The sequence below is a fragment of the Schistocerca cancellata genome, chromosome 2 (genome assembly GCF_023864275.1).
Source record: "Schistocerca cancellata isolate TAMUIC-IGC-003103 chromosome 2, iqSchCanc2.1, whole genome shotgun sequence".
NCBI classification, from domain to species: Eukaryota; Metazoa; Arthropoda; class Insecta; order Orthoptera; family Acrididae; genus Schistocerca; species Schistocerca cancellata.
Window position 1 is genome coordinate 369,738,686 of NC_064627.1, and position 12,831 is coordinate 369,751,516.

The following is a 12,831-nucleotide window of genomic DNA, read 5'->3' on the forward strand; positions in this document are numbered from 1 at the left end:
ACACATATATTATATAACAAATGTAAGACACTTATTGTGAAATCCAGTTGTCACTTTACAATTAATATAACCCTCTTCTATCCACAAATTTGATGAGAAACATTCATGTAGTAACATTCTACGGAAATGGGTAGATAACTAAAAACAATAAAAGTAAAAATAAAATAAATAAAAACAATAGTCGGATTTCGAACACAGGACCCAAAATTAAAAGGCCGCAACGCTAACCACTGAGCCACTAGATCATTTGAGCTGATCGTGTAGTAAAAGGCACATAAGTTCCTTGGAAATACCTAGAAAACTTCGACAGTCTTTTATTTGAAACGGTCGAGTATCTTCTAATTAGCCGAGACTCGTATTTGCTTATTTTCACTCATTTTCCACTGAGCGAAGTTCCTGGAGAATCAGGGGCCGTCACTTGCCGTGTTTACCCCTTGAGGAGATGATGGTGTATCCACTGTTTGGTGGGAGAATGGCGAACTTCTGCCTTAGGGAGCTAGAACTTCATGCGCCCCTTGTCCTATGCGTACTTTTACACCACCTGCCCTACTTATTTGTAATTCTTTCAGAGACAACAAAGGACTTGGAAGAGCAGTTGAACGGAATGGAGAGTGTTTTGAAAGGATATAAAACGAGGGTAATGGAATTTTATCTAATTATACCAGGTGATGCTGAGGGAATTAGATCAGGAAATGAGGCACTTCAAGTAGTAAATGAGTTCTGCTGTTTGGGAAGCAAAATAAGGGATATGGTCGAAGTAGGGAAGACATAAAATAAAGACTGGCAATGGCAAGGAAAGCGTTTATGAAGAAGAGAGATTTGTTAACGTCGAGTATAGATTTAAGTGTCAGGAAGTCCTTTCCGAAACTGTTTGTATAGAGTGCAGCCATGTATGGAAGTGAAATATAGACGATAAACAGTTTAGACAACAAAAGAATAGAAGCTTTTAAAATGTAGCGCTACAGAAAAATGCTGAAGATTAGATGGGTAGATCACTTAGCGAATGAGGAGGTACTGAATAGAATTGGGGAGAAGACAAATGTGTGGTACCACTTGACTAAAAGAAGAGATCGATTGGTAGTACACATTCTGAGTCATCAAGGGATCACCAGTTTAGTGTGGAGTGAAGTGTGGAGAGTAAAAATCGTAGAGGGACACCAAGGGATGGATACAATAAGCAGATTCAGAGAGATATAGGTTGCAGTAGTTATTCGAAGGTGAAGAGGCTTGCACAAGCTGCATTAAACCAGTCTTTGGTCTGAAGATCACAACAACAACAACAACAACGACCCTACTTACTTAAAAAAAAACCTGACTTGTAGAACACAGTGAAACTATATTATCATTAACCAAGGAATACGGAAGTCCGTGATCAGACATTGACGACCATGTGAAGCCTACCGGCTGCCGCGTCATGCACTGCCACAATATGGCGTCATGTGGGTGTGGTACGGAGGGGCATGGAGTCAGCACACTGCTCTTCCAGCCGTTATCAAATTTCCGAACCTTGCGACCGTTACTTCTCTTTCAAGTAAATCCTCAATTGGCATCACTAGGCTGCGTGCATAGCGTTCCAGTCTCCCCACCAAAGAAAAACCTGGGTACTCCGAATGACAATGAGACACATTGTCTTCTCAGCTGCGGAGACGGACACTTTCGCTGGCATAGACAGAAAACTAAGAAACACTTCCTTTTACAGTGTTAATCACATTCCTCGTTCTTGTCACGCAGTCTTCTACATGAATTACCTATTCGACGGTCTTGTTCGAGTAACCTGTCCAGCTGAATGAGCAGCAGGGAGATAGAGCCTGCGCAACCAGCGACAATTTGTTTGCAGGTCATAGCTTGCTAATGTGCCTACTGCATGGAATGCCCACTAAAATAAATTATCAAACTGATCAACATATTTCCGTATGCTTAGCGTATTTACGCTTTTAAATCATTGTGACAGTTTCACCTGTCGTCGCATGCAGCAGCTTACGAATGATTCACATAGTGTCTGTAATTGTGCACCCTAATGTAAAACACACTGTACAAACACATACATTGTGTAAATCATTGGTATTTATGCCTCGGCGAGCTAATGTAACGATTATAAAAAAAAATTTCTCTCCCTGTGCCGATTCACAAAGTGTAACCGTAGGGGATACAGATAATACATGACATACAGAAGTTTGGGTCGGCCCGTGGACCGTGCACGGATAGCCGAAGATCTTAAGGTAACGACTTGCGATAAGCAGGAAATCCGGGTTCGTGTCCCCGTCCGGCACTAAGTATCGTGTCACATACAAAATGTACAGCTGACGTCAAACCATATCAGCAATTTTGGACTCCGTTTCGTAATAATATCTTAACGCACCTAATCATTAAATATCGAGCATTTTCAAAGCTATTGACGCTTGGGCTGCTTTAAAAATGGAGTGTTTTATTATTATATTTCTTTTTTCAAAAAATCTGGATACCGAATCTTTCGTTGAATGTTAGTGCCACTGTATTAATTAGCAGCTATGAGTTCTGTTCGTGTCAATCATTTCAAAATTGCAACTGAATAATTGAAGCTGTTATTTCATATTTAATCGTTAGATTCAGACTGTAAGTATTATTATCCATTAAGATTCTTTCCAGTCCTAAAACAAAGACAAATACTTAATGTCAGTACCAACGTGTTTTATAGTTGGAAATCTTCTGTATTGACCAGCAAAGTGACAAACAAGTACTTTATTCAAAGTTTCGTCGTGCACACTGTTCACTTTGTTCAAGATAGTACATGTGCGTATTTGGACTGGCGACCGTAATTTTCATCTTGCACTCCTCCACTTAAACAACATACCCAACACAAACATTTACTCATTTGTGATGTAGCTATTTTATGTTTCGGATTCCATTTGACAGTTTGCTGCCATGAAATCAGATTGTGTCCAAAAGCACTCTGGACTCGAATTCGGGAGGACGACGCTTAAAATGCCCGTCGTCCATCCAGCCTTACGTTTTTCGTGATTTTCCTGAATCCCTTAAGGCAAGTGGCAGGGAGGTTCCTTTTAATGGACACGGCCGAATTCCCTTCCGTTCCTTCCTTAATGCGAGCTTATGCTGCGTCTCTAATGACTGTGTCGTCGACGGGACGGTAAGCTCTAATTTTCTTTCTTCCAGACTTCAAGATTACATGATCATGGACAAATTTCCTTTTTCCTGGGACAAGTCTTTGAGAACAGTCTCAACATTCACAAAAAGGATTAATTGTGCAGTTAGTTCCTCGTATTCGTTTAGCTGCGCAAAATCGGCAAACGTTTATAGAGCAGTATTACATGTTTTTGCACCTCGTATTATTGATGCAGGGGTCCCATCTATACAACCAAACAACTAAAGCAGCCACCCGACCTTTCGTCCCAGTTGTAGGTTGTCTATCATCCCCCAAGAACAACAAAAATTTGATTTTTAATATTTCCTAATAATTACTAACAAACTTTGAAAATTTAAAATCGCCTCATAATCTACTCGTTAACAGGTATAATCTAACGTTAAACGTTTAACACAATAACACAGGTATTAAACCTAGAAACTGTGTGTATGCGTTGAAGCAGAGTAACGCATGGCGCGCATATGTCACATTATATTCATCCAAAATTTGAGAATGTCAGTACTTAGCGACTTCTAACAAACTTTACACATATTTTCAAAGCGATTTGAAACTTTTTCTCGGGTACACCACCCACAAAATAATGAAATGCAAAAAGTTTATCGCTTACTAGTTTTCCGCTGTTCATGCACTAAAACTTAGGCATTAGCTGTGACGTTTTAATTTATTACTTGTTTAGTGCTTGCTCTATTCGCAACATATATTTCAGACAGTATCCACATACACTATACACGGTGTCCCAAGAGGAATGGTCAATATTCAGGAATATGACAGGAACGATCATTCGACGCCATGAAGTCTAGTAAACATGGAAACCGAAATGCATACCTTTAGAGTTACGAGTACATCTTCATCTAGGATACTAAGCAAAAACTCTCTTCTACTGAAAGCTTGTTATTTTCCATATTTTGGAAGGAGGTGATTGGACCAAACAAGAAAAATTTGCTAGTAAACGTTGGTTCTAAAATGCATACGTTAAGAGCTGTGAGCACTTATTCAGCACAAGAGATGTTTCGCACTAGCGAAGAAGTGTTCATAGCTCTGAAGCTATGCACTTCAGCGTCCACATTCATTTTTTTCGTGTCTTGGTCCATGCAGTCACCACTCAAAACAAGGAAAGCAAAGAGCTTGCAACAGAAGAGATTTGTGTCATCGTATCAACTATGAAAAAGTGCCCATAGCTCTTAAGATACGCGTTTTAGAGCCCATGTTTGTTAGACTTTTTTGCTTTGAATGATAATGTCGTATCTATGATTACGGCCCATTCTTCCTGGGACACACTGTATAACGTACCTGCAAAATCAGGTCATTGTACGGCACAAAGTTCAATAAATAGGACATCATAGTTATTGAGACGTGTGAGAAGCTACGTTTCCTTAAAATGGAGCGCAAATTATCCAGGCTATACCGACACAGTGTTTGATAATGTGAGCAGTTATCACAAAATTTAAACATATTTTTAGACGTTTGAAGATATTTTAGATGAGGAAGTAAGATTCTGTAAAGATTGGGGGTTTGAGATTACGGTTGACAACTCAATAAGATAGAATAAATGCCGCATTCATGTGTGGGTAATAATAGTTCTCAAAGATAGGACTAAGTCGATAGGTCTCTACTGACTGATCGAGAGTTACAGTGATTGGCAACTTAACTCTTGCTCTTCCACTGCACATCTTTTGTAAAATAGTAAGACAAGGTACACGTTAAACTTCAACATTTTTGGGTTAGGCTTTACCGTGACTGTTATTGAAATCGAATGAAACAAGTTTACTGTTACCAGTAACTGGTCATAATACATCACAAATAACCTGTTACATTTTGTAGTATCAAGACACCATCTTTATTTACAGAATGTTAACAGTTTATCTGTGTTGTATTAACACTTTGCTGTCCGCACGTCTCGCACAAATGTATTCGCTAGGGGCCGGCAGCGCTAATGCGGATTACTTGGCTTGTCGCCGGCCGTTCTTGACATTATCGGGGGATTATAAATTGTTACTTTTACTAGTCTCATCGTTAGTTCTCATACGTTCTCAATCCTGTTTCCCTACTGTCATGAAATTTCGAAGATATACATACGTAAATAAATTCAAAATTTGTTTGTTTCACGTGTTCATTTATTTGCATTGTCTTTGGTACTTTGTTTTGCTGCATATCACATGAAAAAGAAATACTGTCTCCAAGATGTAACGCAACTCCACAAGACTTGCACATTAAGTTTGTTGTTCTTTTTTTTTTTTTTGTTTTTGGAACATACATGGCAGTTTCTTCGTTTTCGTTTATTCGTTTCAGAAATACGTAGGCCTATTAGTTGATGTTGCTTTATGTGACTGGAAAGTCTGTTAACCGGATCATGATGAGACATATGCGATGTAGTGGCAACCTCCAAGTTTTGCTCCGCGCATTCATCGTAAATAATCGTATCGTCTCTTTCTTCTGCGACGAGGATAGGACACAAGTACGTATAAAAACAAAAAAGTTGTTGACGTGTGTAACTTATTGTTACCGAAACAAAACACCAACAGAATGCAAAAGATACTAAAGTGCTGTCTCCGGCCACTGTGCGATGCTCACGACACCACTGTGGCGTCGCCGGCCACTGAGCGACACCATACACACGACACCACTGTGGTGTCGCCGGCCGTTGACCGCTATTTCCGCCCGTCACCACTGTGATGTCGCCAAACGGCAGAGTGTTAATACAGGGAAAGCAGCCTGTGACCACTGGAGACAAGTGCCAGAGGTTACACCAAAGTCGTAACAAAACACACACATGTCGTATTAACACAGGTGCTGACGAAGGTTTCAACCTTTGAAACTCTCTGTGGATATAAATAAAGAGATATTGGTAGCAGCAGACATGATAAAGAAAAATGATTGCTTTGAATGACGTAGTATCATGCACGCAGTGGAACTTTTATTTATTTTTATTTACACAGGTTGAGCACTGACAATACAGGAAATACAGGAGTGGTGGTGCTAATGACTGGTTCCGTTTGTCGACAGGCACGGCTACCACCACAGGGACGCGGTGACGCCGGCGGAAAGCGCCGAGGCCAGAGGCGGGGGCGGAGTGGCGGGGGCGGCGGCGCCGGTGCGGAAGTCGGCGCTGAGCCTGCTGCGGCCCAAGAAGAGCTCCGCCGCGGCTGCGGGGGCGGGCGCCGGAGCCGCCGCCGCGGGGCACTCGGCCGACAAGGGCGCCTGCGGCTCCCAGGCCGGCGCCATCGCAGCCCACAAGACGGTAAGAGCCAGCGCCTCTCACCGAAACGCTGCGAACAAAGGGTTTCCCGCCTGGAGTGTCAGTATACAGGGATTTGACAGCAACGATCATTCGAAGCAAAATCTCCATCTACAGCGATAGTCTGAAATCCACCTTACATCGCAAGGCGCAGTCTACCCCGTAACACTAGTAGCCATTTACTCTCCTGTTTCACTCGCATATAGTACGAGGGAGAAACAACTGTCTGTAATCCTCCGTATGAGCCCTAATTTCTGGTATCTTATCTTAGTCGTCCTTACGTGCAGTATATGTTGGCGGCAGTAGAACAATTCTGTAGGCAGCTTCAAATGCCGGTTCTCTAAATTTTCTCGATAGTGTTCCTCGAAAAGAACATCGACTTCCATCCAGGGATTCCCATTTGTGTTCCTAAAGCATCTCCGTAACACCTGCGTAGTGTTCGAGCCTACCAGTAATAAACCTAGCACCCCACTTCTGAATTGCTCCGATGTCTTCCTTTAATCTGACCTGCTACGTCTTCCACACACTCAAGTAGTACTCAAGAATAGGCCGAACTAGCGTACTGTGTGCGATGTTCTTTACAGATGAACCACGCTTCCCTAGAATTTCTCCCAATAAACCAAAGCCGACCATTCGTCCTTCCTACCACGATTTTCATGTGCTCGTTCCATTCTACACTCCTGGAAATGGAAAAAAGAACACATTGACACCGGTGTGTCAGACCCACCATACTTGCTCCGGACACTGCGAGAGGGCTGTACAAGCAATGGTCACACGCACGGCACAGCGGACACACCAGGAACCGCGGTGTTGGCCGTCGAATGGCGCTAGCTGCGCAGCATTTGTGCACCGCCGCCGTCAGTGTCAGCCAGTTTGCCGTGGCATACGGAGCTCCATCGCAGTCTTTAACACTGGTAGCATGCCGCGACAGCGTGGACGTGAACCGTATGTGCAGTTGACGGACTTTGAGCGAGGGCGCATTGTGGGCATGCGGGAGGTCGGGTGAACGTACCGCCGAATTGCTCAACACGTGGGGCGTGAGGTCTCCACAGTACATCGATGTTGTCGCCAGTGGTCGGCGGAAGGTGCACGTGCCCGTCGACCTGAGACCGGACCGCAGCGACGCACGGATGCACGCCAAGACCGTAGGATCCTACGCAGTGCCGTAGGGGACCGCACTGCCACTTCCCAGCAAATTAGGGACACTGTTGCTCCTGGGGTATCGGCGAGGACCATTCGCAACCGTCTCCATGAAGCTGGGCTACGGTCCCGCACACCGTTAGGCCGTCTTCCGCTCACGCCCCAACATCGTGCAGCCCGCCTCCAGTGGTGTCGCGACAGGCGTGAATGGAGGGACGAATGGAGACGTGTCGTCTTCAGCGATGAGAGTCGCTTCTGCCTTGGTGCCAATGATGGTCGTATGCGTGTTTGGCGCCGTGCAGGTGAGCGCCACAATCAGGACTGCATACGACCGAGGCACACAGGGCCAACACCCGGCATCATGGTGTGGGGAGCGATCTCCTACACTGGCCGTACACCACTGGTGATCGTCGAGGGGGCACTGAATAGTGCACGGTACATCCAAACCGTCATCGAACCCATCGTTCTACCATTCCTAGACCGGCAAGGGAACTTGCTGTTCCAACAGGACAATGCACGTTCGCATGTATCCCGTGCCACCCAACGTGCTCTAGAAGGTGTATGTCAACTACCCTGGCCAGCAAGATCTCCGGATCTGTCCCCTATTGAGCATGTTTGGGACTGGATGAAGCGTCGTCTCATGCGGTCTGCACGTCCAGCACGAACGCTGGTCCAACTGAGGCGCCAGGTGGAAATGGCATGGCAAGCCGTTCCACAGGACTACATCCAGCATCTCTACGATCGTCTCCATGGGAGAATAGCAGCCTGCATTGCTGCGAAAGGTGGATATACACTGTACTAGTGCCGACATTGTGCATGCTCTGTTGCCTGTGTCTATGTGCCTGTGGTTCTGTCAGTGTGATCATGTGATGTATCTGACCCCAGGAATGTGTCAATAACGTTTCCCCTTCCTGGGACAATGAATTCACGGTGTTCTTATTTCAATTTCCGGGAGTGTATATCACTCTGCAAAGAGACGTCCAGAGATTTAAACGACTAGACTGTGTCAAACAGGACACTGCTATTGCTGTATCCGAACATTACGGATTTGTTTTTCCTAATCTTCCTTATTAATCTACATTTTTCTACACTTGGAGCAAGCTGCCATTCATCAGACGAACTGGAAATTTTTTCTAAGTGACCTTGTATCCTCGTACAGCACCTACGACATCTTACCGTACATCACAGCATCATCGGCAAACAACAGCATTGCTGCTCACCCTGTCCTCCAGTTCATTTATGTATGCAGAGAACAGCAGCGGTCCTATCACACTTCCCTGAGGCACTTCTGACGATATCCTTGTGTCTGATGAACACTCGCTGTCCATAACTTACGAAGTCTGAGAGCCACACGTATATCTGTGAACGTACTCCATATTCTCGTACCTTCTTTAACAGCCTGCAGTGAGGCACCGTGTCAAACACTTTCCGGAAATCTACATATATGGAATCGGCCTGATGCCCTCCTTCGATAGTTCGTAGCATATCATGTGAGAAAAGGGCAAGCTGAGTTTCGCACGAGCGATGCTTTCTAAAAGCATGCTGATTCGTAGACGTAAACTTCTCAGTCTCAAGAACATTTACTATATTCAAACTTAGAAAATGTTCAGGGATTCTACAGCAAACCGATGTTAGGGATATTGGTCTGTAATTATGCAGGTCCGTTCCTTTGTCCTTCTTACGAACAGGAGCCACCTGCTCCTTTTTCCAGTTTCTTGGTATTTAGTGCTGGGCGAGAGATTCGCGATAAATGCAAGCTAAGCGAGTGGCCATTGCCGTAGAGTACTCTTTGAAAAATGGAATTGGGTTTCCATCCGGACCTGGTGACTTATTTGTTTTCAACTTCTTCAATTGTTTCTGTACGCCAGGGACGCTTATTAGTATGTCGTACATATCGGAGTCTGTTTCATGGTCAAACGACGGTATGTTTGTACGATTCTCCTGCGTGAATGATTTCTTAAATTCGAAATTTAAAACTTCGGCTTTCATTTTGTTATCTTCAATAAGTTATAGGATGGAAGCCTTAGATCCACTTAGCGATTATACAAAGGACCAGAATTTTCCCGGATCTCTACCTGTTCTTCTGTTAAGATATGACGGCGGTAGTAATTGTATGCTTCGCGCATAGATCTTTCAACAGACGCACGAATCTCTATGAACCTTTGCTTGTCGTCATTTGCTGGTTTTCTTTTGAACCGCATACCTTAAGAGCTACGAACACTCTTTAAGTGCTCATAGCTCTTAAGTTATGCAGTTTAGAGCCAGCGTTTAGTAGACTTTCTTGCATCGAATGATCGTTCCTGTCATATCCCTGAATACTGACCATTCCTCCTCGGACACCTTGCACACATGATGCGCCTGTAGCTTTCGGTGAATGGACGTTCATCTAAACAGCGGTCTGTGTTTAATTGTAAACATGTGCGGTCACATGGACATGGACATCGATACGTGCCACGCAGCATACAACACCATCAGTTGTCCTTTTCTCGGCTGGTCTCTGGCAACACATGGATGAAGGACAACAGGCAGATTCCATGTTCCAAAATTTCCGCTGAGAGTTCGTCACAGCGACACAATGCAAACTGTAAGCAAAGGTTAGGACATAGGAGACAGTTTCCCAGTTTCTCCTGGAAGGAGAAAGTTCATCAAAGACAAGGATATCACCATGAGTGCCCCAGAAAGTTGTGAAAGTTCCGCTCTTGTTCTCTACACAAAGTGTAACGGGTTTAAGTACAGATGTTTCTATTGGTGACTGAGGACAGTGTGCTGAAAAACATTACATCAGTATTTACGTCATTTGAAGACTAATAGTTATAGCCATTACAAGTCGTATCTTATTAGGTTGGTTAATACCTCCAAGTACATGTGAGAAGAGCAAACCGTTAATGCTAATTTTCCCCTGAACAGCAGGTCAGGTGTTAAAGTGTGGATGCGTGGACGCAAAACAATTAGTCTATGCTGACAGACGTACTCCGCTTATTGGTGTAGTACGACCATAAGAAAACATCGGGTCGTAAAGTTTCTGACGTGTTTGTGGGAAGACTGTTCGACGTAGAGGGAAAAAAATGGTTCAGATGGCTCTGAGCACTATGGGACTTAACATCTGAGCTCATCAGTCCCCTAGAACTTGAAACTACTTAAACCTGACTAACCTAAGGACATCACACACATCCATGCCCGAGGCAGGAATCGAACCTACGACCGTAGCAGCAGCGCGGTTCCGGACTGAAGCGCCTAGAACCGCTCGGCCACAGCGGCTGGCTAGAGAAAAAACAACCAGCACACTGATACGTGTATATATTAAGGTACCACTATAAAAATACCTGCACTTGTACCCATTAGTCCCTGTATACGTAAGAGATCTGTCGGACAGCGTGAGCAGAAATCGACGGATATTTGCTGACGATGCTCTAGTGTACGGAAAGTTGTCGTTGTTAAGTGGCTGTAGGGAGATACATGATGACTGGGCAGATTTTCTGTATGGTTTGATGAATTTCAGCATGCGCTAAATGTAAAAAAAATGTTGCGGTGGCCGAGCGGTTCTAGGCGCTTCAGTCCGGAACCGCGTGACTGCTACGGTCGCAGGTTCGAATCCTGCCTCGAGCATACATGTGTGTGGTGTCCTTAGGTTAGTTAGGTTTAAGTAGTTCTAAGTTCTAGGGGACTGATGACCTCAGACGTTAAGTCCCATAGTATTAAGAGCCACTTGAACCAACTACACATGTGTAGGAAACACAACCCTGTGATGTTGAAATACAGTACTAGTGAAGAGCAGCTTGACAGTCACATCTATTGTATTTCTAGATGAAACGAGGCAGAGTGACCGAAATAAAAGGAAGACGAATGGATGGTTACAGGGAATTGAATGCTGCTTTGTATTGGGCTAGGTGATAGGACGTAAATTTACATCTACACGACTACTCTGTGATTCACACATAAGTGTCTGGCAGAATATTCATCGAACCACTTTCATTCTATTTCTCCACCACCTCTTATTTTATTGCGATGATGATTTCTCCCTGTTTAGGTGGGCACCAACATAATATTTTTGCATTGGTGAAGAAAGTCGGAGGTTGAAATTTCGTGAAAAGATCATGCCGTAGCGAAAAATGCCTCTTTGTTTAAATGACTGCCACCTCAAATCTCTTATCATATCCGTGGCACTCTCTCCCCTATTTCACGATAATACAAAGTGAGCTGCCTAACCTTAAACTTTTTCTATGTCCTCCGTGAGTCCTGTCTCGAAAGAATCCCATACTGCACAGCAACATTCTAGCAGAGGACGGACAGTCGTAATGTTGGCCGTTTCTTTAGTAGATTCGTTGCATCTTCGAAGTGTTCTACCAATACATATTTTATTATTTAGAGTCAATTGCCACTTTTCACACCGCACAGATATCTTCGATAAGGATAGAAGCTGAAGTAATGAATCAAAATTTATGTCAAGGCTGGGACTTCAACTCAGGTCTCCTTACTAGGCAGATGGGCTGAGCTGTGAAATAAAGTTTGTGTTAGGGTACTCCGTGCAGCTACGTTAACCTCAATTCCAGGGTGCAAGCACTGTACCTCAGCGTGTTCGGTCAGAGGGCTAGCTGACTTCTGTAATAAAAAGAAACTGAGTGGACTATTCAACGACGAACTTGAAGGGGTGTCATGTGACGCCCGCCCAGATCACATAACAAGAACAATGAGGAACAAATTAAATGAAAAAAAATCCTTGACATAGCCGAATTAAAAAAAAAATACGGTGTATTGGATCTGCCTAGAAAGCAGAACACCCCAGTTATGTCACAAATTTTTATTCATTGCTTCAGCTTCTATCCTTACCTACAGTAAAGTTGAGACTCAGTATGTCTCCAGGAAAACATAATTACATAATTACGTCTGATCCACACAGATATATTGTCTAAATCATTTTGCAATCGGTTTTCATCTTCTGGTGACGTCACAAGACTGTAAATGAGAACCTCATCTGCAAGCAATCTAAGATGGCTGCTCAGATTGTCTGCTAAATCATTTATATAGATTAGGAACAGCAGTGAGCCTATAGCACTTCCATGTGCAACGTCAAATATTACTTCTGTTTTACTCGATGACTTTCCGTAAATTACTACGAACTGTGACCTTTATGGCAGTATATCATGAATCCAGTCGCACAACTGAGACGATACTCCACTGGCACACAATTTAATTAAAAGCCACTTGTGAGGAACGGAACCAAAAATCAATTCGAGATCCCTGTTGATACTTGATACATGATTTCTAGTTGTGTTGCACAAGAACGACATTTTCTGAATTCGTGCTGACTATGTCTCAA

General features: G+C 43.7%; 1 protein-coding gene across 1 annotated transcript in view; it reads left to right on the forward strand.

The window, feature by feature from the left end:
* Window positions 1-12,831, forward strand: part of LOC126161764 (ubiquitin-conjugating enzyme E2Q-like protein CG4502) — a 665,340-nt gene that overhangs the window by 586,534 nt on the left and 65,975 nt on the right. The window contains exon 5 of the mRNA XM_049917821.1: window positions 6,143-6,377. Coding sequence (XP_049773778.1) covers window positions 6,143-6,377 — 235 coding nt within the window. The remainder of the gene's footprint in view (window positions 1-6,142; window positions 6,378-12,831) is intronic.